Source organism: Neomonachus schauinslandi, chromosome 14, assembly GCF_002201575.2.
Source record: "Neomonachus schauinslandi chromosome 14, ASM220157v2, whole genome shotgun sequence".
Lineage (NCBI taxonomy): Eukaryota > Metazoa > Chordata > Mammalia > Carnivora > Phocidae > Neomonachus > Neomonachus schauinslandi.
In genome coordinates, this window is record NC_058416.1 from 16,517,582 (window position 1) to 16,543,985 (window position 26,404).

The following is a 26,404-nucleotide window of genomic DNA, read 5'->3' on the forward strand; positions in this document are numbered from 1 at the left end:
AAGAAAGAAAGAAAGAAAGAAAGAAAGAAAGAAAGAAAGAAAGAAAGGGGGCGCCTGGGTGGCTCAGATGGTTAAGCATCTGCCTTCGGCTTGGGTCATGATCCCAGGGTGCTGGGATCGAGTCCCGCATCGGGCTCCCTCCTCAGCGGGGAGCTTGCTTCTCCCTCTCCCGCTCCCCCTGCTCGTGATTTCTCTCTCTGTCAAATAAATAAATAAAATCTTCAAAAAAAAAAAAAGGGCACCTGGGTGGCTCAGTTGGTTAAGCGACTGCCTTTGGCTCAGGTCATGATCCTGGAGTCCCAGGATCAAGTCCCATATCGGTCTCCCTGCTCAGCAGGAAGTCTGCTTCTCCATCTGACCCTCCCCCCTCTCATGTGCTCTCTCTCTCTCAAATGAATAAATACAACCTTTAAAAAAGAAAATAAATAATAAAAAAAAAAGAAAGAAAGAGGGAAAGCGAGAGAGAGAGAGAAAAGAAAAGAAAACAGAAAAGAAAAAGAAAAAGAAAAAACTTCTGTCTCTCCTTTCCATGAACCTCATCTCGAGTTGTTTCAGTTGCTCAGGACAAAATCTTTGGTGCCATCCCAGATTCTGTTCTTTCTCCCATATCCCACAGAGCGCTGCCAATCTATCCTTAAAACTACCTATCTCAAATTGAACCCTTTCTCCCCATCTCCTCCGCAAACCCCCTCATCGAATCCACCATGGATTCCTCCTCCATGGACCGCTACAGTGGCTTCCTAACGGATCTGTTGGTCTCTCTGCTCTCCTTCTTGCTGTCCTACAGTCTCCATGGAACATCTAAAGTAATCTTTTAAATCACAGGTCAGATGATGTTACATGACGTTTAAAATAAAATCCGAATTTTTCCCCATGGCCGTGAAGACCCTGCATGACCTGACTACCACTTTCCTCAGTCGGTAGAATGCGTGACTCTTGATCTTGGTGTTGTGAGTTCGAGCCCCAGGTTGGGTGTGGAGATTACTTAAAAATAAAATCTTAAAAAAAGATAATAGAGTGACCATAAAACTATAAAACCAAAAATATCTGAATTAACAACATTAAGTCAATGTGATTAGTAGTTGGCTGGAGCCAAATTGTAGCTCGCAACATGAACAGGATATTGTTTGCTTTAGGAATGTTCTTTTGTGTTTGGTTTACCTGTGCTCTTTGCCGACTTAATTTTTCTACAACTAGACATTTCTAATCTGGAGAAAATCCCTTTCTTTCCATTTAAGCCCCTTCTGCTTGACTTTTCCACACATTGACAGCCGGACTCAGTAGAGACAGTTTCCCCGCTTATCAAAGGGCTGAGGGGATCTTGGGAATTACTCAGTCTATATAGCCTTAGGTAAGGAAACTGAGGCCCAGGGTGAGTGCGACCAGAACTTTTGTCTCCAGCACTGGTATTTTGTTCTCACTGCGTGACCCTGTCTTCCTCCTCCAGCTTCGAAACTAGCTTCATTGGAAAGGCTGCAGATTTTTCTTTCAGAACCTGCATTTGCACATAAACCAGGGTAAAAATCTAAAACAGAATATGCGGGCAGTTCTCCCCCAGGACATAAACAAGTCGCTGTTTTTGAGTCAATTATCAGTCATTCACCAACCACTCCAGCAAATAAAAAAGCCCCTCTGTGTACGCCATGTTTTCACGTTTGTCGTCTTTAAAGGGACACAGCATGAGCCCATGAGCAACAGCCTGTGCCTCATCATACCTCCGTAGCCTTCCCGACATGCCAGCATGACCCAGCCCACGGCCGCCGCCCACAGGGTCCGGTGGAGGGCCTGGTACAGAACAGCGGCCGGCGAGGAGGTGGCAGGGGCGTCATCCACCACGTACGCCAGGGCGACCACTATGAACAGGGTAGACAGGGAGCAAATCCACCCCAGCATGGCCTGCACCTACGGGGAAAGGAGCGACGTGGGTCAAGCCCATTGTGGACATGGCATATTTACTTCCTTTTGCACTAATTCAGTTTTTTCTCTTTTTAGTGTCACTTCAGGTATCTATTTGTAAACCTCCATCAGTGCCCAACTTTGACAAAAAGAGAAGGTTCAGACTAGTGGTTATGAGGGGCTAGGGTTGGGGTGGGGTAGGGGAGAGTGGGGGGCGTGACCGTAAAGAGTTAGCACAAGGGAGATCATTGTGGTGACAGCAGAGTCGTGTGCCTTGCTTGTGGTAGTGGTTACACCACTCTCCATGTGCTAAAATTGCCCAAAACTATATACACACACAACTGAGTGCCCATAAAACTGGTGGCTCCAAGACCTATGGATTGTGCTGATGTCAATTTCTTGGTTGCATGTTACCAGTGAAAGAAGCTGGGTCAATGGTACATAAGACCTTCTGTACTATTTTTGCAACTTGCTGTGAATCTCAAATAACTATTAAACGAAAGTTAGAAGGGAAAAAAGAAAAGATAATGTTCTGACCCACCTCTGACCTCCCATTCTGTTCCTTAACCTAATAAGGCTCCTGCATTGGTTCCGTGCCCACCAGCAATGCAAGGGCTTTTGGCTCAGGTCTGTCCCTGGGCTGCACCCTAGTCACTGGGCTCATAAAATGGCAGCAGGAATGGGAGAACGGAGAACTTTCCAGCTCAGAGAAGAGCCCCATGGGTTAAATTCTATTATTGGGTTCAGTTCAAGATCTTAGATCTTATGTCACCTCACTTGACCTTTTTAGACTCACACCTGTCTTCTAAGAATCTCTCTTGCTTCTCTGTTCCAGTTCCCAAGTTGCTATGATGAATGAACTAGCATCTTATCAGTCTACTGTCTAGTCTCTAAAGAGAAGCTCTCCCCTCCTTGGCCTCAGATCCCTGTGCTAGGCTCTGGCTACATGGGAGTAAAGGCATTTCCTTGGGGGGTCTCCACAAGCCCCCTCTTTTAGGCTAGGATCCCCTTCACTCTTTCACTGATAATGCACCCTACCTCGTCTCATTCCTAGCATAGGGCATTGGCCCCAGCTGCCTCAAGCTTGGACTCTGTGTTCTTATTTTCTGGCTTCTAGAGGTTTAATTTTGGTCTACCCATCCCTTCTACCTTGTTTCTCCAGCTCAGCTTGACCTGTGTTCTGGCTTCATATTCCCTGGTCCTAACTCAACCTGTGGAGTGTTCACAAATGCTCTGTCATCGTCTTAGGTTTCCCCTCTGCTCCCTGGGCACTCTGGAACCTGGATGACATAATGGCACTCTGCTTGTAATCTACAACTGAATTGTGCATTTTTAGGGGAAACTCCAACCTACAGGAAAAGTCATGTAGCCCTTGTACATCCATTCTGTCTAGTGAAGCCCTATCTCCTCCTGTTGCTACCGCGAGCAACACAAGATTTTCCAAAGACAAGGGCCTCTTCTCCGAAGCATCTAGGTGAGGTACCCACAAGACCTAGGCAAACAAAGGTAGGGTTTAGCAGAGAAGATTTGGGGCTATCACTGTACCCTAATAGTGCAAAGGAATTCTTGGCCCTTCGTCCATTGAAAAGCACATTATCTTTCATTCATTCATCTATTAAGTGCCTTCAGTGATTTCAGAACCAGATGTTGGAGATTCAGAAATAAGTAAGACATAGTCTACCCTCAAGGTCTTATGGGTCAATGAAAGCCATATGAAGAGCTTTTGCACAGTTCAAAGGCAACACCAAGGTAGTGTTTTAAATAGATTGCCCCAAGGGTGGATTTGAGATGGACAAGACAAGAAGTCCAGGCAAGAGATGAGAAGAGCTTCAGTGAGGTTAGTTGGACAGGCTAAGAGGACAGCAAAAGAAACAATAGGGGGGCTTGGTGAAGGACTGCCTGGGAGGAGGGGTCAATGAGGAGGACGTGTCAAAGATGAACACAGGCTTCCGGCTTGAGTAATGAGGTTGGATGGCGAACCAGAATGATTAACCACAAAGGAGCCAGGGAAGCAATTTTACCTGGAAGACAAAGTGACAGCTTCTTTCCCCTTAGACACCTTGTGTCTTGATGCCCATTTGGAGCCATTGAATCTGACCAAGAATCCTGTCTATAGAAACCAAGGAGCATGTGCTATTAAAAAGTAACTATGCCCTTCCAGAAGAGGGCCTTGCCGGTGCAAAAACTCACTGGGTATGTTTTTCCCATATCAGTGAGTTCTCTGGGTTTGTACCAAGACTCCAATGGATGGAACACCACTGTGTTTCAGTTCTGGAGCTTTCTTAAAGGCACTCAGTGAGGAAAGCAGAGAATCAGGCTCTGGCAAGAAAATAAGGTCTCTCTTATTCTCTAGCACCAAGAAACATTGCTAACACACCACAGCCCAATAAAGTACTGAGCAGTCTGATTCCTGCCCATGGCTTTTGACGAGCCTGGCCAAATGGGCCACTCCAGTCCCAAGCAGACCCAGCCCTTACAGTGAGGTATGGGGCAAGCTTACCTTGGTTTTAAGAATGTTTGCCTGGTGGTTTTGGTGCATGAAAATGCTCAGAAAGAGGCCCACGAGGAATGGCCCGTATCTGCAGTAGGGCTTAGTGTAATACTCCGAGAAATACAACACAGTCACATTTTCACTGAAAAACACAAGAACATGGGCGCCTGGGTGGCTCAGTTGATTAAGCGACTGCCTTCGGCTCAGGTCATGATCCTGGAGTCCCTGGATCGAGTCCCGCATCGGGCTCCCTGCTCAGCGGGGGGTCTGCTTCTCCCTCTGACTCTCTTCCCTCTCGTGCTCTCTGTCTCTCATTCTCTCTCTCAAATAAATAAATAAAATCTTAAAAAAACAAAACAAAACAAAACACAAGAACAGAAGGCAAAAGGGTCTGTTTGATTTGGACCTGAAAAAAGGAATCTCTCAGATGTCCATTGGTGCAATCATCAAGTCTGAAAGAAAATGTGGGGCACATTTGTTCATTTCCTCACTAATGATCCACAAACAGTAACGCCTTAGACCAAGCTGGCTTGCTAAAATTCCAAATTCCCTTGGGCCCCTCCACCCTGGATCCTGAGGAAATATGACGACCGTGTTCCTTTTAAATAGTTGTTTCTGGTAGCTGGTACATCAGGATAGTTCTAAAAACCTGGTTCTCGGGAGTGAACCTCGTCGTGGAAGCTCTTACAGAATTCCGTTGCTTGGGCCATGTCCCTGGAGATTGTGATTCAGGGGGTCTAAGACGGTACTTGCTGGAAGCATCCTTGGATTTAAAAGCTCCCCAGGTGAGTCTCATGTGCTTCCAGAATTGAGAACCGCTGGGCTAGACGGGAATGAGCTTCTTCCTCAGTCACCTGGCAGTGCCCACGGAAAACGAGGGCATGGCGGGAAGGGCATGGTGCTCCCATGATCAAAAAACCTGAGGTGTCTTCATTCATTCCTTCATTCCCCTCACAAATACACGGTAAGCACTGTACCAGACATGGCTCAGGGCTATTTTACATCGGGAGGTCAGCGAAGGCCGCTCTGAGAAATGACATTTGTACTGACACCTGTAGGAAAGCCCCGCCAAGATCTAGATTCTAAAGGAAAAGCATTCTAGTGTGAGGGAACAGCAAGTGCAAAGGCCTGAGGAGGGAGCATGCTGGGTGCGTGGAGGTAAGAAGGCCAGTGTGGCTGGCCCAGAGTCAGCACATAGGCGAGTGATAGATGAGGTCAGACAGGGATTTTACTCTGAGAGCACCGGGCAGCCACGGGAGGAATTTGAGAAGGTGACTGACAGGATCTGATTGCCATTTCTATCTATCACTCTGCCTGCTGCGCTGGGAAGAGATTAGCAGGAAATCGGACCACTTCTCCGCATGTGATACCCCGGGTGGTTATAAGGAAGAATCGTTATCTATACCTCACTGGGGAGGCCAAAGAGCATAGTGGGTAAGATCCTAGCTTCCACTCACACCTGTGCCACTTACCGGCCCTGTGACTTTCAAGGGATAACCCCAACTTCCTTAAATTTCCGTCTCTCCAGCCAATAATAAGAGCTTCCAAGCACAAGTTCGCCACTGAAGGAGAAACCCAATACGGCCACATGGGGGCGCTCCTCTCCTCCAAGAAGCATTTCAATGGGCAGCCGTGTGTGTTCCCCGAACTTTCAGAGAACTACCCGCCGCCCCCCCCCCCACCCCGCCCCTCTGCAAGTTGAAAGGTTCGGAAGTTTGGAAACAAAAACGCAATCAATATTCCCATCCAGGCTGAACATTTCCCACCCAGTTTTTCCACGAGCCAATGCACATAGCGCCAAGAGGCCGGCACTCATTGAGCAGCCCTCCCTGGGAGGTCCTGGCCCTTCGGAGGGCAGGGAAGCCGAGAGCAGCAGGCTGGGAACTGCGGGTTACCTTGCTTCCGACGGAGCTGCGACCGGAAGGCTATGAGCCAGTGTGAGCAGAGCTGTGGCGGTGAAAGACGCCAAGAACAGCATGGCCCCGAGGAGGACAAGGACATGTTTACTTCTGCAAAGAGAGGGCATGGACAGAAGCGCTCTTCAGTTTCCGTCACCGCAAAATCTGTGGCCACGAAAGATTTGAAAGCTTGGCAATCAGAGGCACTTCCTGCTAGGGCTGCCATTGAGAGAGGCTGCTGTGGGGGCAGCCGTGGCAGAGTGGGCTGGCGTTAGAGAACTGGGTTAGCCTTTAGACTTGACCGTTGACTGGCTGTGCGACCCTCGGCAGGACCTTGAACTTGAATTTCCTCATCTTCACCCTGGAATTTACCATGCAGCTCAACATGAGACCATGCTTGGGAATGTCCCTTGCGACCCACGAGGCACTATATGGATATAAGTGGTGGTTGATTTAGGAGAGAAATGACTGTCAGGTCCGGGGGGTGCAGGGAGGGGAATAGCATAAGGGGGGGCCAGGGATTCTTCCCCCCACCCAGATGCAATCTGAGACAAATATCTGGGTGCTGGCAGCTGATATGGGGTTAGGAATGAGGGATGGGGTGTGGGACAGGGAAGCAGGGAAAGCTAATACAAGGATGCACTATGAAAGTGACTAACGCTCCATTCTTCCAGAATGTTCTATGGACCCTTATGAAATGCACCTGAAAGCTGTCTTGGGATATGAAAGAAAGAAGCCTTTTCTAGTGTCTTCTATCCCCCATGGGTCAAGGGTGGCCCCACAAATGTCAGTGCCGTCACACTTAGGGACTACGCATGTTTAAGGCCAAGAGAAGTCCTGAAGGAGTCCCAGCTATAGTATGTAGGAGGTTCTGGGGCAGGGAATGAGATTTAGAGACACAGGCTCAGAGTAAGGCAATGTCTGGTTGCACCTACTCAGAATTGTGAGGGCTGGGACCAAGACGATCTGCAGTGGTAGAGAAGAAATGTCAAACACAGGTGCAAGACTGTCCAGGCACAACCCTGTCTGGATGATGCCTCCGACCAGCCCATTCCACTGCTTGAAGTTGCCATGGTTCTTCATGCAGAAGGGATAAGGTACCATTCGTATATCATGAGTGATGCAGGGAGCAAACGATTTTAATCCAGAGTGCCAATTCTAGTTTAGTGTTAATGCTTGGAATGGAGAAGGGTTAGTTAGCTCAGTGGTGCTGTGATTGATTAGTAACGTCTGCTGTGAGCGTGGGCTGGGAAGTTATGACAACGATGCTGTCTATTTACTGTGCCATTTGCCAGACCATCTAGTTCTGCCGTCCTTGAATTACTAGCATTCTATATGAGTGTGTTCTCTAAAGAAAAACCTTACCTTTTTTACCTCGCACCATTTAGAAGCTAAGTCTAGTTGCATGGCGGCAAGCTTGGATAGGGCTGGTTTTTAGCTGAGGGATTGAAATCTGTCTTCCACGACAGCCTCTAGGAAAGATGCTGACATTGGGGCCAGGGCTCCTAAGTCACAAGGACATTCAAGTAAGTCCCCAGTAGGTCTAGAGTTGGGGAGTACTAAGAATTCATTGTCTTAGGCGGGTGGTAAGTCATCCAGTCAGGCCATCCAATAAAAACCCACATCCACCCAAGTAAATATTTGTTTAACTCCTTGGGGGACTTGAGCCCAATCTGTGGCACCTCCTCTCAGGAGTCAGACAAGTCTCCCCTGGCTAACCACCGCTATAATAAAATGAATAAAGTGTCCTGACATAGACTGTTATGGGCTGGATTGTGTCCCCTCAAATTCCAACTTCCAGCACCTCAGAATGTGACTCTATTTGGAGATAAGGTCTTTAAATTGATAATTAAGGTGAAATGAGGTCATTGGGATGGGTCCTCAGTCAATCTGGCCGGTGCCTTTCTGAGAAGAGGAGGTTAAGACTCGGGCAACCACAGAGAGAAGATCATGTGAAGACATGGGGAGAGGCTTCAGAAGAAACCAACCCTGCTGACACCATGATCTTAGACTTCTAATCCCCAGAGCCATGAGGAGATAAATTTCTGTTTAAGCCACCCAGTGTATGGTTTTGTCATGGCAGCCGCAGCAAGCGAATACGCATAGGGGCCAAAACAGACACATGCCCCGCCTTACCTCCTGTTAGTCCTTTGTCCTCCGGAGCCCTGAGCCGCTAATCAGGGCCTTTGACCACAGCACAAATGGCCCAGTGCCAAAGGCTTCCCTCTGCCAACTCAGGTTAGTGGCTATATTTTCTGGCTTGTTGAGGGGACTACTCCTGGGCCAGCGGGATTGAGAAAGTCCCAGAGCTTCAAGCACTGACCACCATCCCCATTTTCTCAAGAGGGATGGTCCCTCAAAAAGGTCCATTCAGGGGCCATAGCCCAAGAGGAGGAAGGAATAGCAGAATGGCTGAGTGTCTTCCTTGCAAGCCTGTCAGCCCCCAGCATCCTGGCCAGGATTCCCTACAGGATTTCTCTTGCTCTTTCTTCACTAAATACTTGGACACATCCTGCTGCAAATGCCACCCTGAGGAAGCCTGTAGAGGCTTGCCCTTTCTCCTCTGCCAGGGCTGCCGGGCCTGCTGCGGCCTCACACCTGATCCACCTGGTCCTGCAGGCACTTGCCAAGGACTCCGGAGCCCTTCGAGCAGCCACGGTCCAGCACAGAGCCGAGGCCTGTGACAGCACCAGAGAACAGAGAACGGGTCAGCCCGGCTCTGCCGGGCCCAGCAGCTCCCCCTCCCCTGAGGGAGCTCTCAGGGTTTGACTGCCTTGTGGGAGGGAGAGTCCACCCCAGGGGAGGCCCTGTGGGCCTGAGCAGGTCTCAGCTGCTGCTCAGGGAGCCCCTCCCCTAGCAGCAGGAGAGCTCAGTGACCCAGGAGTGCTCGGGGAATCAGCCCACCCTTTCTAAGGGGCCGGGGAGGGGTAGGGGGTGGAGACTTGGGCAGCATCCCAAAGCCACCTTTACCTCCTCTCCACCTTCCTTGCCTGATCCATGGTAGGGTGAGGGGAGGAGGTCCCCCTAATTCTTAATTCCCACCACCCTCAGTGATTTCATCCTGGGAGATGTGAGTATCAATTAGGCAGGCATCGAGTGGTAGGTCTTTCTACCAGAGGATGTTCAGAGTTAATTTTTTAAATCTCCATTTCCCAAACAAATAGCCATGTGATTATTAGATCTCATTTCCATCTCATTACCAGATTTTATTTCAATCTCATATGCTTGTATCAGTTCTGTTATGCTATCAAAAATTGCACTCCCCGGGGCGCCTGGGTGGCTCAGTCGTTAAGCGTCTGCCTTCGGCTCCGGTCATGATCCCGGGGTCCCGGGATCGAGCCCCGCATCGGGCTCCCTGCTCTGCCGGGAGCCTGCTTCTCCCTCTCCCTCTCCCACTCCCCCTGCTTGTGTTCCCTCTCTCTCTCTGTCTCTCTCTGTCAAATAACTAAATAAAATCTTTAAAAAAAAAAAAGTGCACTCCTCACACCCCAACCCCCACTCTGAGAAAATAGGCCGTTCGATTCAGATGCTTTTGTTTCAGGAGACTGGGCCGGGGAGCACTTGGACCTCCCTGCTCTCCCCACAGCAATCATACAGAGACAGACACCCCCCCCGCCCCCCCAGCATCGGGCATTTGTTCATGTCTCCACGCCCTCTCACCCACCTCAGAGGAGTGGAACTAAGAAGGGGTGAAACATGAAGTGTGGAGGAGGGGGTGAGGCTAAGCAAGAGGACCTCAGACCCTTCAATGTGGGAGGCCTTTGTTAACATCTGCTCCACACCAATACCTTCTGGAAAGGGTATTTAGAGAAGCCAAAGAAGGGGACTGATTGCCCAGATAAGGGGACCGTCTGTGGAATAGGGATGGAGCAGAGAAGATAGGGAGATGGCCACCCCTAAATGGGTTTAGGGGAGGAACAGACACTCACAGTGGCTTATCCAGCCACCCTTCCCCCAGTCCCTGCGAGACTGGGAGGGCAAGGGGCCGCCCCTGCTTGGGGACAGCAGCTGGGGACAATGACGATGACATGGCATCTCAAATAACAGGTAGCTGAGTGACATGTGGTCGCACATTACTGACAGGCAAGCTCTGTGCTGGTTCCCATGTGTATGATCTTGCTTTGTCCTCCAACCCTGATGTGAAGCACTACCAGCTCATTTTATAGAGACAAAAATTGAAGATGAGAGTCTAGCAACTTACCCTAGGTCCCCTAGCTAGTGACTTACCAGTCATGATTTGAACCCATGTCTTTTGACCAAACTCACGATCCCAGCAAACTGCCTTTGTGCTTAGTGAAATCCATGGAACATTTTTTTTTTTTTAATGATTAGTAAAACTAACAAACACCTCTTTGCATTTAAAGTTAGAAAGCAGGGTGTATTTAAGATATGTGAAAAAGCAGATTTTCCTTTTTTTTTAGGTGCTTAATTCTTAATTAAGTTAAAATTAGGATTCTCTCTCTCTCTCTCTAAAATAAATAACTCTTGGGGCGCCTGGGTGGCTCAGTCTTTAAGCGTCTGCCTTCAGCTCAGGTCATGATCCCAGGGTCCTGGGATCGAGCCCCGCATCGGGCTCCCTGCTCAGCCGGGAGCCTGCTTCTCCTTCTCCTTCTGCTGCTCCCCCTGCTTGTGCTCTCTCTGTCTCTCTCAATCTGTCAAATAAATACATAAACTCTTTAATAAATAAATAAATCTTAAAAAAATTAGAATGCATTTCCCTTGCCCAGGATGCATGAATGTTCACATGTGGCTGGAATGGGCAACATCCTGGGTCAGCCTGGGGTTTAAAGGTCTGTCCTACAGAGAGCATTAACAGGAAACCATGATGCAGAGCTGGTCAACACATATTTGGAACTCAGCTGCACCCCTAGTAATTGAAGACTTGCAAGTTAGATGTGAAAAATGAATGTTTTCTTACATATCAAAATAACAAGGTTTGTATTTTGTTTCGTTTTATTATTATTTTTTTAAATGTTTTATTCATTCATGAGAGTCAGAGAGAGAGAGAGAGAGAGAGAGAGAGGCAGAGGCAGAGGGAGAAGCAGGCTCCCCGCGTAGCAGTGAGCCCGATGCAGGACTCGATCCCAGGACCCTGGGATCATGACCTGAGCCGAAGGCAGACGGTTAACCATCTGAGCCACCCAGGCGCCCCTGTTTTGTTTTATTATTAACATTCCATGTTGGCAACAGTGCAATTAGATGGCCAGAGGACTGAATATTGATAGACCTTTAAGGAAAGCAATTTGTCATTATGCTTCAAGAGCCTAGAACACATTCATGCTCTCTGACCTAGTAATTCCCCTTTAAGATATGCATTCTAAAGAAATATCAGAGTTGGAGAAAAATGGTTACCATGAAAATATTGATCAGACTGTTATTTATAAAAGCATAAAATCAGAAATAATCCAAGTGTTTAACAATAGGGGAAGGTATAAGTAAACTAGAGTTCATTCATGGAATGGAATGTGATGCACACATTAAAATTATATTTACTTAGAAGTAAAATAATATAAGAAATTGCTTATGTCATAAAACTATTAGAAGAAAGATACTAATGTGTAGATACAGAATCCTTTCATATATAAAAAGCTATGCAGAAAAAAAGATTGGAAAAATAAACACGAAGATATTAACATGGAATTCACTTCTCCCTGAGCGAGGGATGGGTTGAGGGTGATGGTTTTCCCCTCTCCTCATCCTATTACCTTCCAATGTTTCTTAAATAGAACATGTATTTTAACAAAAAAAGAAACATCTTTTAAAATATGGCATGGAGGGGCGCCTGGGTGGCTCAGTCAGTTAAGCGTCTGGTTTCAACTCAGGTCATGATCCCAGGGTCCCGGGATCAAGTCCCACATCAGGCTCCCTGCTCAGCGGGGAGTCTGCTTCTCCTTCTCCCTCTGCCTGCCACTCCCCCTGCTTGTGCTCTCTCTCTTTCTCTCTCTCTCTCAAATAAATGAATAAAATCTTTTAAAAATTATATAAAAAAATAAAATATGGCATGGATAATCCCCAAGCTATAAGTCTCCTCATGAATTATTGAGGCCTTAAGCTTTTCTAGAACTAACAAAAATTAAGGTAATAAATATCCGATGTGGGGAACAGGTACACTGATGCATTGCTTGGGGCACTGTAAATTACCTCCCTCTTTCTGGAGAATAATCACACAATATCTAACAAGCACCCCCAAATTGTGCCTACCCTCTGACCTAGTAATTCCACCTTGAAATAGGGCCCCACGGAAATGAAGAAGAGTGGAAACGTAGTATGTTCAAAGACAGTCATCGAGGGGTCATTTGGAGTCATGACAAACTGGACCTAACCTAGATGGCCAACCACAAAAATGGTTTATTACTCTGAAAACTGACAAGTATGCAGATCGTGTCGCTATGTGGCAATGTTTACAAAGACCGTTAAGTGGAAAAAGCTGAGACAGGATATTAATACACACGGATTGCAACTCTGCAAAAACACAGTGGGATTCGAGTAGGACAAAGATCAGAGGAGGATGCGGAGGAAGGTAAATAGTGGAGGATGTGGTGTCCAGACTGTTCTGAAAAGTTTGTTTCCTAAACTGTAAAGGCTGCTGTGCCCAGAACTGTAGGACTCGCTGAGAGTTCCGTGGGAGACACCCCACGGGGAGACACCCCACGGGGAGACACCCCACGGGGAGACCACACCTGTCCCGGGGAAACTCACTTTCCGTGGATGAGGACGATCGCCGGCGTGGTGAGATGGAACTGAAAGTCGTTGGCGAGGTACCACGACCAGCCATTACACTGAAACGAGAGGAGCAGAGGTGACCCCTTTCCCTCGCTCATGGGCCACCCCACATTGTCTCACCTTTCTGGAGCTGGAGGAGGAATTCACTGGGCAGCTGCGGGGGGTGGGGAGGGGGGCAGGTGGTGGATTTCCGTGGGAAGAGAAAGGAATTCTGAGTTCCAGGTATTTCAGGTACCCCATCTCATTTAATCCGGGAACAAGCCTGGGTGGTGGGGATTATTATTGCCAGCTTACAAAATGGAAATGCGGGCAAGTGTTCTCGCTTGTTGAAGAAAAGCAGTAAGAGCTAAGCTCCCAGCACCCTCGTGGGAGCTCAATGCCATCCCATGACCCGAATGTAAGGAACAACCATGGTTGTTCTGACGGCACCAATGCCGTCAGAGTCCATGTTGTACCCTCTTCCCTGCCTTGCCGGCCCTCCCGGCATCCAGGGGAGGAGTGTGCTCACTTAGCATGGAGGCCTGGCTCCAGACGAGCTTTTCTGGGAAGGCCCAGAGTTCCCACGAGAGCCTGACAGGCGGTCCTCTGGCCCAAGCCACCTGCTGCAGAGGCTGTCCGCCTTTGTGTGGAGGGAGGCAGTTACCTGTATTTCTTCTTCAATGTGAGGAGATTCCCGGGGCCATTCTCTCCAGGGCTTCAGAGATAAAAGGCTCCTTGTTCCCTCCAATCCCCCACCAGACTTATCCAGGGCAAGTGACATCTTCCCTTGTCCCCGCTAGAAAGAAGTTCCCGGGATGGGCAAATCTGTGAGGACTCAAGCCCTGACAGGCCTCACACTTCTGCTTTCAGGGACCTGAGGCGGGCTTTGCCTCCAAGAGGGGCTGGCTCGTGTCCTTGTCCCCGCTGCCCACGCACGGCCCCAGCCAGTCTGCATCTGGGCGAACGGGCCGGCCTGTCCTCCATGGGCCCTGTCCCAGACGTGGGCCCCTCTGAAGGCAGTTAGGCTGGGACGGACACCCTGTCCGAGCCGCCAGGCACTGGCTGATGGAGGGCAGCCACCCCATTGGTAAGTAGTTACGCACAGAGATGAGTCACGCTTTAGCGATTCTCTTGTCAGCCTTGCTTTCCAGGCATGTGCAAACGTCAGTGACATGATTTAATTACAGCAATTTCACTTGCGTTTACTCCAACGTCATTATGAGGAGAGGAGGGCTTTGGGGAAGCCCCCACCCACATATACAAAGGCTGTGGCTTGAAATGGAAAAGAATTCATTACGGCGAAGGTGCAGTGCAGTGTTCCGTCCCAGTTATAGGTGAAGAAAGTGTCCCTTCTCCATGGGGTGACACGGGCTGGAACGGGAACCCGACGGGGCAAGGCCGGCTGCATCCGGGACAGGCACCTCGATGGTCGGTGGGCAATGCCCTCTACTTCCCCCCCCCCCTCCGCTTGTCACAGCAACCCTCCCTGCCAGGACTGGTTTGGTAACGCTCACCCATCCTAAGGGGCTAGGCTCCCTGCCCGCAGCCCACCTTACTATGGCTTCGCTGTTACTCCACAGAATATGCCAGAAGAAAGGGCATCGGACTGGGGTTGGCCCTTGGAAAGTTCACCAAACCACGTGAAGGGAGACCCAGCGTTTGCCCCTGCCCACCTGCCTGTCGCTAGCCCCTAACAGGGGACTCACCGCGTTTCGGACCGACAGGAAATTATTGAGCAACAGCAGATTTGTCCACCACGCCTGCCGGCAGTTATCCAGGTGGAACTTGGGCACGTCCCAGACAGGTCCCCAGGGAACAAGAGAGAACAAGCCAACCAACAGGCACACGGAATACAGGTGGAGAGGCTGCAATCTGGCAGGGAGAGCCGGGGGAGAGAAGGTCACTCTCCACAGTGGTTCCATTCGGTCCCCTGGGCGAGTGAGCGAGAGAGATGCTCCAAACCAGATTGTACTGGGTGGGCGACCAGCTCCCCGGCCACACCGCAAACACTCCCACATTCCTGGGTAAAAAATCATGAGCCCCCAACCCTGAGCCAGCTCCAGTGCTGTGGATGCAAAAATACTATTAGTCATTGAGCAAGTGGAGCATGTTGGCCACTGTGCTAGGAGCTTCTCAGATACTTCTAACCCTCGGAACACTCCTTCAGGGAAACACTACGTGCATTTTACTGGTGGGGAAATGAGAGCTCTAAGTGTGGGCGATTTGTCCAAGGTGGCCCAGCCATTACCGCAGTGCTGAGATCAGACATCGGTTCCTGTTCTTTATTTTTCCCTCCCTCCCTTCATACCCCACCTCGTCCCAAGCAGGACCTGAAGTAGCTACAAAGATGATGGGAAAAAAGGCACAGGTGTCCTTTAGAAACAGAATTGGAGCCACATCTGCCACCTAGTGTACACATTCTAGCAGCCACGTTTGTCACCCTGGGAGCGAGTCCCGCACGGGGCTCCCTGCTCGGCGGGGAGCCTGCTTCTCCCTCTGCCTGCCGCTCGCCCTGCTTGTGCTCGCTCTCTGTCTGTCCAATAAATAAATAAAATTGTAAAAAAAAAAAAAAAGAAAGAAAGAAACAGCTACAATGAATTTTAATACTGTACCTTATAGAGCTCAATGTATCCAAAATATTATTTCAATAGGTAATCAATCTAAAAAGTTAGTGAGCTGATTAACATCCTTTCTTCTTTGACTACATCTTTCGAATCCAGTGTGTACATTTACTACTCGCCCACACGTCCGTGGGCCACCTGTCGGGTGGCTACCTATGGGACCTCACTGGCCTCGAGTTTAGAAGTGAGGTTGTAGCGGGGAGAGGGACACGGTCCTGGCATGGATTCTGGGTGAGCTAGGACCCCAGCCATCTTTTAAGAGAACACATTTAGAAATTCAGAGCAGAGCACATGGCCCAGCAGTGTCTCCAAACATTTCAGTGGGGGCACCAGGGTGCGGGGTGGGCTGTCACAGATGAGAAGGGTAGGACTCCGGGGTGGGCGGGGGCAGCACCCAGCCTCTGGTCTGCACGGGCCCCGGGCCTGTTGGCCTCCCGGCCCCCCCACGGTGATAGCATCCTTCCTAGCATGTGTCTGGCAGGCTGGAGGGCTGTGCGCATGCAGGGAGCAGGTGGCAATTGCAGATCGCAGTCAGACAGAAAGGGCTGCCGACGGTGCCAAGACGTGTCTCCCCCGATCAGCTCAGACAACAGCCATGGAGCCCTCCCCAGGCCTGGGCCCTGCCACATTAGCCATCTGACCAGGCTGCCCTGCAGCTGCTCCCACAGGCCTCCCAAGCCTCCCTTCCCACCATCTGTCACCTCCCCGGGGAGAGTAAGTCAACCCCCTGCTCCCCTCAGAACCACAGTTCAGGTCAGATGCCCTCAGAAGGGAGCAGGGTCCGGGCATCGTCCTCCCCAGCGCAGCCTCTGAGTTGGGGCCCGCGGGGGCGAGGCAGAGGCTGCTGGGGTGGGTCTCACCTTGAGGAGCAAAGCTACAGAAATGGGCGTTCTAGTTTTATCTAAATTTTCATACTGAGAACATCATATAACTTCCCTCTTCCCTCTTCTATGGAAAAGGGGCAATAGTAATTCCTTATTTTAAGGAGGCTCATGATTCCTGCCTCCTGAGATTTTTTGAGAACCAAATGAGATCAGTACGAAAACAGTGGGAAACATCGAAAGCATCAGGTAAATGTAAATGCTCTTCATTTTTGTCCAAGCTTCTGGAAGATTTAAAGTCAAGGTTTTCAAAGATTAAAAAGTACAACTTCGGCTGTTGTAAGAGGTGTGAGAAGCAGGCATTCTCACACCTGGTGGGCGGGAAGGTAAATCAGAAAACGTCCATCCAAATGTTAGATGCACCAAACTACCAATTCTACTTGTAGGAATTTACCCACAAACATGTTCACAACAGTGCACAAAAATGTAGAGACACTGTATTATTGTCTAAGATAGCAAAAACTTGGAATTACCACCATGCCCATTAATGGGGACAGGTTAAACTCCTAACAGCCCACCCACACATCACCATCCCAGGCAACCTTTGAAGTCAGTGAGGTCCTTTCATGCAGAGAGAGAGACACGCCAACATTAATCATTAAGTGCAAAAAAGCTACATGCAAAATAGTGCGGCATATAGTATAAACCTATTCATGAGGGAAAAAAATCCTAATGCATATAAATACACGGAAAGTATCTGCAAGAATTCACAAGAAACTGTTATCAAAGGTGCCCTGTGGGGAGTGAGACTGGAATGGGTACCCTTACTTTTAGTATATAGCCTTCTGTTACAGTTTGACAGTTTTTTATTATGTTATGTTAATCACCATACGTTACGTCATTAGTTTTACAGTTAGACATTTTTACCAGGAATTTTTTTACCTATTAAAAAACTCTCTTGATTTTTAAAATGTGGCTCCTGGTTGGAATAATCACAGTTTTAAGGGTCTGGAACATCTACTCCCCTTGTTTCTCATTATGTAATCTTTGTTCTGATTGACCCCTGGAAGCTGGGTTTTTGCATTTTCTTAAAGCCATGATAGCTCCCAGCTGTCGCCCAACTCTTGCCCTTGTCCTCTTGCTGTCTATTCTCAGAGTGATTCTTGGAAAATGTAAATCTGACCGTGCCACTCCCCTCCGGGAATCCCCCAAAGCCTCTGGTCTCCAAATAAAATAGAAAGTCCTTAAGGCCGCTAACAGGTCCTGTATGCCCCAGGCCATGGAGCTCCAGGCCCACCTCTCTGAACTCACTCCCTTCTGTTCTCCAAGTTAACCGCTCCCTCCACTCCAGCAGGCTCTCTGCGGTCTTCCAAACACACCAACAGTGTCCCCTTCTCTGCACCCACTCCCCACGTAGGCCATTCTTCCCTCACAGCATTCTCTTTGCTTAGAACCTTCTTTTATTTCCTTTGACAAATGTCATCTCCCCTGACTACCCTTCCAGAGGAAGACCGCATGGTGCCTCAGTCTTCCAATTAACACTTTGTGACACTTACCATCACTGACCTGTTAGAAATGTATTTGCATGTTGCAGCTTAATGTTGCATATTTATTTGTTGATTGTCTATCTCTATTCACTAGAACATAACCCCCAGGCCAGAAGGCATTTGCATGGTTATTAAGTGCTGAGTCCCCAGAGCTTACAACAGTGTCTGGCACACGGGGGGGCCCTCAACAAATACAGAAGAGTAAGTGAACAAATGATCTTACTTCCAGTCCTCTTGGAAGTAAGGAGGCAAGCAATCAATTATAATTGAGTAATAACAGTGGGTTTTGCCAACAAGAATGAGAACATCAAAGTGGCTAGGAGTATGGCTGCTTTCTCACTGGGTTTACCTTAGAGAGTGAGTTCAAACTCGATTGGTGATGCTTCCTCTGATTTTTCAACAAAGTTTTGTCCCACTTTAGACTCTCTCTTCCTGGCTTCAATCTGCCACTTTCCCAGAGCTCCCTATCTCAAGAACATTACCACCATCCACCATGTCATTCAGGCTGGAAAATTTGAGTGTCCTTGATTTGCCCTCTCTCCATTCCCAATGCCAATCACCAGCCCAAATCTGCTGTCCTGCCCAGATATTGCAATAATTTACTCATGGGATCCTCGCAGCCATCTTGCCCCATAAAGACACACACACACACACACACACACACACGCACACACACTCTTCCTGCCCCCACTACTGCTTTATCTTCCCGCTAAAACACTTCCCGCTCTTCAGTCCCCCACTCTAGGACTTTTCTTCTGAAGCAGGTTTCCCAGGCAGAACCCACCAAGCCAGGGGATCCCACGCCCCACCCCCTAACAACCCATCAGCATCTCTCATTAACACCAGTCCCTCTACAGAAGACCACAGGGTAGAATAGGCTAACCCCAGTGCCAAGTTACCCAGAAGATATTGAAGGAATAAGCACTCTGTCAAGCGGGCAGGACAAGGGCTAGATTTAATAGTGTTTGGAAGAAACCACAAAGGTCATGGTGAAAAGACATCAGTAGAGGTCTATTTCCTGGCTCAGACTCATTCTTAACCTATTTACCGGAAAAGTTACAAGGTGTAAGCAGCAACAACAGTTAATAATGGCAGCTTGAGCTTACTACGTGTCACACACGTTTCTACTCTTAGCACATGTTCTCTCGTTTCATCCTCACAAGAGTCCAGTGGCGTGAGTGCCACTATTCTTCCCATTTCTGAGATGAGAGAACTCAAGCGCAGAAAGGTTGAGACACCTCCTCGGGGTCACACAGCTGGCAGAGGATTGAGACAGAATGCAAGCCCAGGCAGACCAACTACAGTCAGATCTTACGCACTCCATTTTACTAGCCCAGAAGACTGTGTCAAGACCCTCCTTCCTGTTCCATGACAATGAAGTGTGACAAGAGAGGCATGGGCCCTAAGCAATGAGAGCTGGCTCCAGCTCAGCCAGCAACAAGCCATGGTTTAGAGAAGGTCCAAAAGGAACGTTGGGCTACGTGAGTTGAAATTTCCTCTTCTGCCTAAGCAGAGTGTGGGTCTCATTGCCTCACAACCTGTCTGCGCTCCCACTGACCCCATACTCCATCCCAGAACCGTATCCCCTCCTGCCCCAACCATCCACACGTTTGTAACAAGGACCATGTCCTCCCCGCCTCCCTCTGAGCAGAAGCACCATGGTCTCAAGCATCACCTGCCCCTCTCCTTCTTATATCTTATTTTATTTTTATCATTACCCTTAGTACTCTGAGTTACAGGACCCAATTACTACCAATTTATAGAAGCCCTGCACCTTCTCCCATTGGATACACATTCCAGGGAAACCTGACAGTACATTTCTTGAAATCTGCTGCCCATCAGCTGAGGAATAAGGATGTTTTTGCTGGTTTAATATAGTTCAAATTCTATTAGGATAATTGCCACAAAAATTGGTATCTTCTACTGGCAAAAGCCATCAAGCCAGCAAAAATCAACTTTATGAAGAAAACCATGTCTCGGTTTATTTTTCTTTGAAAATTATTTCAAAAGAGTAATAAATGATTACACAGCAATAATGAATTGAGAGATGAGACGAACAGACCTACCTTGTAAGGCGGCTGAGGACGTATCTGAGTATGACTCTGAGGGTTGTTCCTTTGTCTGAATTCTGATGTATCTTTAAAAACGACCTTGCACTTAACCAGCCACTGAGAGAGAGAGAAGATGATCACAGGAATTACTGATCCATGATACACTTCATCCGATGATTAACGTGGTTGTCTCTATCAGGGTACAGTAAGTGATACTGTAGGAACAAGATTATCTCCAACACCAAAGCAATAATAGTTTTCTTTCTTGCTTATGCTGCGTGCCCACGGCCAGTCACCTCGAGCTCAGCATCTTCCCCACCAGGAGACCCAGGCTGAGGTTGCAGCCACTCTCTGAAAGAGCACCAGCAATCCTGGCAGAGAACAAAGCGTGTTGGAGGGCTTCAAACCACCAATTAAATGCTTTAGCCCAGAAGTGACATGTTTAAAGCTCTTAGCATACTGGCAACACCAAGTACCCCTCATTGGCCAGACCTAGTTCCCACCCAACCGCCACGGGGCCAGGAAGTAGACTCTTACCAAGGGCCTGGAGGGAAGAGAGCCAGAAATATTTGGTGAACAACTTTATGAGCTACCACATTAGCCTTTTGAAATAATAACATCCAAAGCCTTCCACTTTTATGGTACCACCTCATTTTCAAAGTACTCTTGCTGACGGTGTTGCTTTTGCTTTTAGAGCAATACCAAACTCCTTTGCAATAAATGTTTGTTGAGCGAGTGATTGGTAAAAGGGAAGATGTTACTATCCCTGCTTACCTAATAGGGATACTGAAGCGCAAGGACTCAGTGGGTTGCCCAAGATTCTCCACCAACATATCCTGATGACAAATTTGTTACCCGGAATGCTCAGCTAAAGAAACAGGCTACGTCTCTGAGTTCTAACCTGATGATAAGCAAGTTTGGGAGGGAGTTTCCTGACCTTTTGACCTGGATGCCAATGATCCTTGTGGGTGTTTCCCTAAGGAACAAATGCATTTCCTATTGCAAAAGAAGGCTGTGTGTGTGTTGGAAGGGATCAGGGAGGGTTAGAGAACGTCTTTGTTCTCTGCCAGCACGATTTTCTTTTGAAACGCAGCAAGTTGGAGTCACTAGAATAGGAACACAATTGATAGAGACGTGCAGAAAGGCGCGGAGATGTGGAAGTGAGACAGCCAATTCCAATTCCGGCCTCCTCTTCATTTCAGGAAAGAATGAATCGGGGTCTGTCTCTGTGTGCGGGCGTGCACCAGCCCGCCGTTCAGTTGGTCTGGAGGACAAAGAGAAAGGTGGCAGAGAAAACAGGCCTTGAGCAGGAGAAGTTGCTGTCGGAGGCTGGGAAGACCCAGAGACCTGCCCCCACGGGGGAAGAGTGCAATCCTGCCGTAGAGTTGCGCGGAGTCAGCCGGAGAGGTAGAAAGGGATCCCCGACCGTCCCCAGCGATAGTCAGGGGTCTTTGGCTTTACTATGTAAAATAAGAGTGAGAGGGTGGGGAAGACAGGCGTTGGGACAGAAAAAAACATATTTTTTTAGTTCTAATTCTAGCTTGGGGGGGGGGGGGGGGGGGGGGGAGACTGAGACAAGTTATTTCATCTCTGCACATCAACTTTCCCAGCTATAAAAATGGGCATGATATTCGTTCTAACTTCCTGGGTTTATTGTATATGGAATAAAAGATTGTAGGCTCTTAGCACGAAGGCGATACTAGGCATCCCTTAGTAATATTTCCATTGTCCAAATGAAAATTTTATTTAAGAGAATATGTGCACTTTCTTTTCTTTTTTAAGTTTATTTATTTAAGTCCTTTCTACTCCCCATGTGGGGCTCGAACCGACGACCCCAAGGTCAAGAGTCGACTGCTCTTCCGACCAAGCCACCCTGGTGCCCCAATGTGCACTTTCTAAAGTAAACAAAATGAATGCTGGAGGGGAAGAAAACAGTTAGTGAGACAGGCAAAGAGAAATAGAAGCAAACAGGGATAAAGAGAAAAGAGACAGATGTCTTGGCCTCTTAGGCCGGGCCAGGAGCTGCTCGCTTCCACTCCGCCGTCCTCAGCTCCTTATGCCGAGGCTCACGCAGTGGTCCACGGACTCTAGCAGGAGGCAACGGCACCCCAAGGACGCTGTGAGTCAGTGGGCCTGGGATGGGCCTGGGAATCTGCATTTCTAACAACCTTCCAGATGAGGCTAGTCCAACTGCATTGGGACTAGACTCTGAGAACCACTGATAAGAGGCCCGGCACTCCCCAGGCCCCAGAGCGAGCCTGGGGTCAGATATGTAGCCTTTTATAAAGGGGCGCCTATTTGTCGTTTTCTTGGACATCTGAAATTTCATAGCCTTGGCCTGTGTTGTGGGTATCTCAGGACTGACCCGGTGGTATCCCTATTGTCTCGGAGATTCACACCGAGAGTCCAGGCATGACCAGTGGCTCTTCAGGCCTTCATTCTTCCCTCCTGGTGGCAATCCTCCAGCCTGAGTTTTGGCTCTGGTTCCAGCATCCCGATCTGGCCTTGCCAGCTTCCCTCCCACGGTTTGGAGCTCTGCCAATCAGCCCCATCCAGCATTTGGTGTCTTTTTTTTTTTTTTTCCTTTTGCCTTGTTCTTACTAGTCCTCTTGCAGGGAACAGAGTTCTGGACTTTGAATGCTGTCCCCTGGGCAGACCTCCCCACCCACCAGGGGCCGGTCCAGGTCCCCCGCAGCTGGGCTTTGCCTGCCTTGGTTAGGCCCAGCTGTGCCCTCTTGGAAAGTCTGGTACCTACTGGTTCCCATATCACTGCAGATGGTGGCCTCTGACCCTCGCCTGTCTGGGCCACTCGACAGTCACCCTGGCCACCTCCTACCATAAGCTCTGCCCTGGCGGCCAGGTCTCAGCTCATTCTGTACCCTACTTTCTCTGCATTCCCCCAAGAAACTATCACAAGAGAGGCTTGAGCTAAAACAATTAAGAAACCATTTCCAAAAAAAAAAGAAAGAAAGAAATCATTTCAACAACTACTTATTGAGCAATACTATACTCTTGGCACTGTTTTTGGCGGGACAGCAGGACATAAAACAGAAGAAAGTCCTGCCTTATATTCCAGTGGAGAGACATGGGCAATAAATACAGAAATAATAAGTAAGTGGTATCTCTAGGTATGTTAGATAAAGAGAAAAGATAAATTAGGAAAAAGGAAGTTAAGAGCGCCGGTGGGTCCATTTTAAACAGGGGGCACGAGCATGGTGCGGGGGGAAGGCAGCATTTGAGCAAGTGCCTGAAGGAGGGGGCTGCCACAGCGGCTCAGGGAAGTAAGTGCTGCAGGCATGATGGGCATCCTCAGCCTCCTGTTGCTTCTGTTTGCGAGCTGGTTCTCTCCTAATCTGTACGCTTTGGCATGTCATAGACTTTAAAATGAAAAAAATCTAGGAGGCACTCATCAGAGCTTGCTCCCTTGTCTGGCCAACAACAATCTGAGCATCCATCCCCATGTCGCTCCTCTTTGGTCATTCCCAGCATGTAATGTAGATGTGTTCTCGGATCCCCTCTCTTGACTGGGACCTCTCCTGATCCCCAGCCACCGTGCAGGCCCCCCACCCACAGTCAGTCAGGGTCCCAGAATCAAGCCCAGCATCGGGCTCCCTGCTCAGTGGGGCAGCCTGCTTCTCCCTCTCCTGCTCCCCCTGCTTGTGTTCCTGCTCTCACTATCTCTCTCTCTGTCAAATAAATAAATAAAATCTTTTTTTTAAATATAATAAAAAAATAAAATAAGATATCAGATGATATCGCTTTTCAAATGAAAGCTATTCAACCACTTCCTGTTCCACAGAGACAGAAGTCCAAATTCCTGAGTCTTGCTACAAGGTCCTCTGTGGTCTGGCCCTGCATGGCTCACTCTCTTTCCTCTCCTCCCACTCTCCCCACCTTCACTATGCTTCAGCCTTCTTTCTGCTCCTTTATCGGGGCTCTCTCTCTCTCTCTCTCCCCTTAGCTCATCTGCACCAGTGGCTCAGTTTGCCTGAAGCTTTTCCATCCTGGATTTTTCCCATGGCTGGCTCCTTCTTGCCGCTCAGATCCAACAGCAGCCCCTCAACAGACAAGCCTTCTCTGACGACTCTAAATAGGTACCCACTCGCTCTCACAAACCACTGTTCTATTCTTTCCTAGTATTTATTACTACCACATTTTTTCTTTGTTTGTTTGCTTATTGCTGGACAAACACACACACACACAGTCTTGGGACCACAAGAAGTCCTCCTTTGTTTTATCCATGGTTGTATCCTCAGGGCCTAGAACGATGCCCAGCAAACAGGAATTCAGTAGATGATGGTTGGATGGATGAATGCCTAGCATTTGATGGAAGCAAGTGCCATCTACTGTCACCATCTCTCTGTGAAGGAAGAGACATTTAACCCCAAAGAGGTAGAGGCAGGTCCGCACGGTGACAGAGAACACGGGCTCCAGAGTCAGCCTGCCTGGGTTTGGGTAGCGGGTCAGCGCCAGGACTGTCTCCCTCAGTTACCTTTAAAGTAGAGATTTTGTAGTCCATCCATACAATGGAATCTTACCCGGTCATAAAAAGGAATGAAGTACTGAATTGTGCTACAACGTGCATGAGCCTCAGAAACATCACGCTAAGTGAAAGAAACAGACACAAAAAGGCCAGACGCTCTGTGGCCCATTTATACAAAATACCTGGAAGAGGTAAATCCACAGATTCAGAGAGCAAATTTCTAGGAACTGGGGGGTGGGGGAGTGGGGAAGTTCCGCTTAATGGGTACAAGATCTCCTTTGGGGATGCTGAACATGTTTTGGAACTAGTTAGAAGTGGTGGTTGCACAATCCCGGAAATATACTAAATGCCACTGAATTGTTCACTTGAGGGGCTTAATTTTATGATACGCTGTGAATTTCACCCTAGCAACAAAAAAGGAAGAAAATGGGGATGTTGTGGTCCCCTGTTAGGGGGACATCATTGGGATTAAGTGAGGTAATGCTGCAGCACTTAACACAGCCTGACATGTATCACACAATTAAGAAAATGTACCTCTTAGTAGTTCATTTAAATAGAGAAAGCTTTCTGAAAGGTCACACCGTTTTCAGATTTGTTGACATTTCACTCTAGTGAGAACCGGCAACTTTATCACAGATTTGCATCAGTCCATGGGCCAGAATTTGAGAACCACTGAAATAAACAACTTTGATTCAAATAAAATCACCTTTTGTAAAAAAAAAAAAAAAAAAAAATTGGAGGGGCGCCTGGGTGGCTCAGTCGATTGAGCGTCTGCCTTCGGCTCAGGTCATGCTCTTGGGGTCCTGCGATCAAGCCCCACATGGGGCTCCCTGCTCGGCGGGGAGCCTGCTTCTCCCTCTGCCCCTCCCCCCTGCTCATGCTCTTTCTCACTCTCTAGCTCACGCTTTCTCTCTCGAATAAATTAATAAGATCTTAAAGAAAATTTTAGAGAGCCATCCTACCTCACTTAACAAACTGAAGATACAGAAGAGAGATGCTGATGACAACAGGGCTATCTACAGTCGGACAGAAGCAAAGGTCAAGGGAGTAAATCAGTGTGCGCCGTTCAGTATTTCTCACCGGAGCGATGACAGCATCACACACACGCACACATCCCCAGACAAACACGTGCACAACAGCGGAGAAAACACCCTATTACCTGACCAGGAAGAATGTGTCAACCCCAAGATAGAACGGGCCGCTCCGAGAACAAAGGTACAGTGGGTTTTTAGGCACTCTGGTTTTCCACTCGAGCACGTTATCTGCAACAAACATGAAAACCGTGTCTTTTTGTTTCCCAGCAGAAAGTCCTGTGATTTAGGTTTTCAGAACAAGCAAGAGGAACCGCCTTCAACTCTCATAGCTTCAAGAGGATGTCGTGCAGCCCCACAGCTTGAGAGGCGAAGGTAGATGGGCTTAAGAAATGGTGACCAAGGGCGCCTGGGTGGCTCAGTTGGTTAAGCGACTGCCTTCGGCTCAGGTCATGATCCTGGAGTCCCGGGATCGAGTCCCGCATCGGGCTCCCTGCTCGGCAGGGAGTCTGCTTCTCCCTCTGACTCTCATGCTCTCTGTCTCTCATTCTCTCTCTCAAATAAATAAATAAAATCTTAAAAAAAAAAAAAAAAAGAAATGGTGACCAAGACACCTGATAGTGCCTACCATGGACCCGTAACCAAGGCTTTGAGCCGCTTCCTACCCTCCCAGTGCCCGCAGCTCAGGGGCTCAGCAGCGTCACCCCGCCGCCACGGGCTGGTGCACATCGCCGGGGGGCTTCTCCAACCCCCCCCAGTCCACCCCCTCCCCTCAACTCCGCCCCACGTGCTGGCCCCGCTTGCAAAGAGCGGCTCCTTCCAGCGGTGCTTCAGGGGTGAGGCCGCAGGCAGAAGGCCGAGAA

At 48.7% G+C, this 26,404-nt stretch overlaps 1 protein-coding gene across 1 annotated transcript in view; it reads right to left on the minus strand.

The window, feature by feature from the left end:
• LOC110576996 (O-acyltransferase like protein-like) overlaps positions 1-26,404 on the minus strand; it is a 60,914-nt gene that overhangs the window by 1,801 nt on the left and 32,709 nt on the right. The window contains exons 7-13 of the mRNA XM_021686230.1: positions 25,670-25,772; positions 20,043-20,144; positions 14,694-14,859; positions 12,985-13,064; positions 6,283-6,396; positions 4,397-4,529; positions 1,716-1,902 (exon numbers count right to left, since the gene is read on the minus strand). Of these exons, the coding sequence (XP_021541905.1) occupies positions 1,716-1,902; positions 4,397-4,529; positions 6,283-6,396; positions 12,985-13,064; positions 14,694-14,859; positions 20,043-20,144; positions 25,670-25,772 (885 nt within the window). The remainder of the gene's footprint in view (positions 1-1,715; positions 1,903-4,396; positions 4,530-6,282; positions 6,397-12,984; positions 13,065-14,693; positions 14,860-20,042; positions 20,145-25,669; positions 25,773-26,404) is intronic.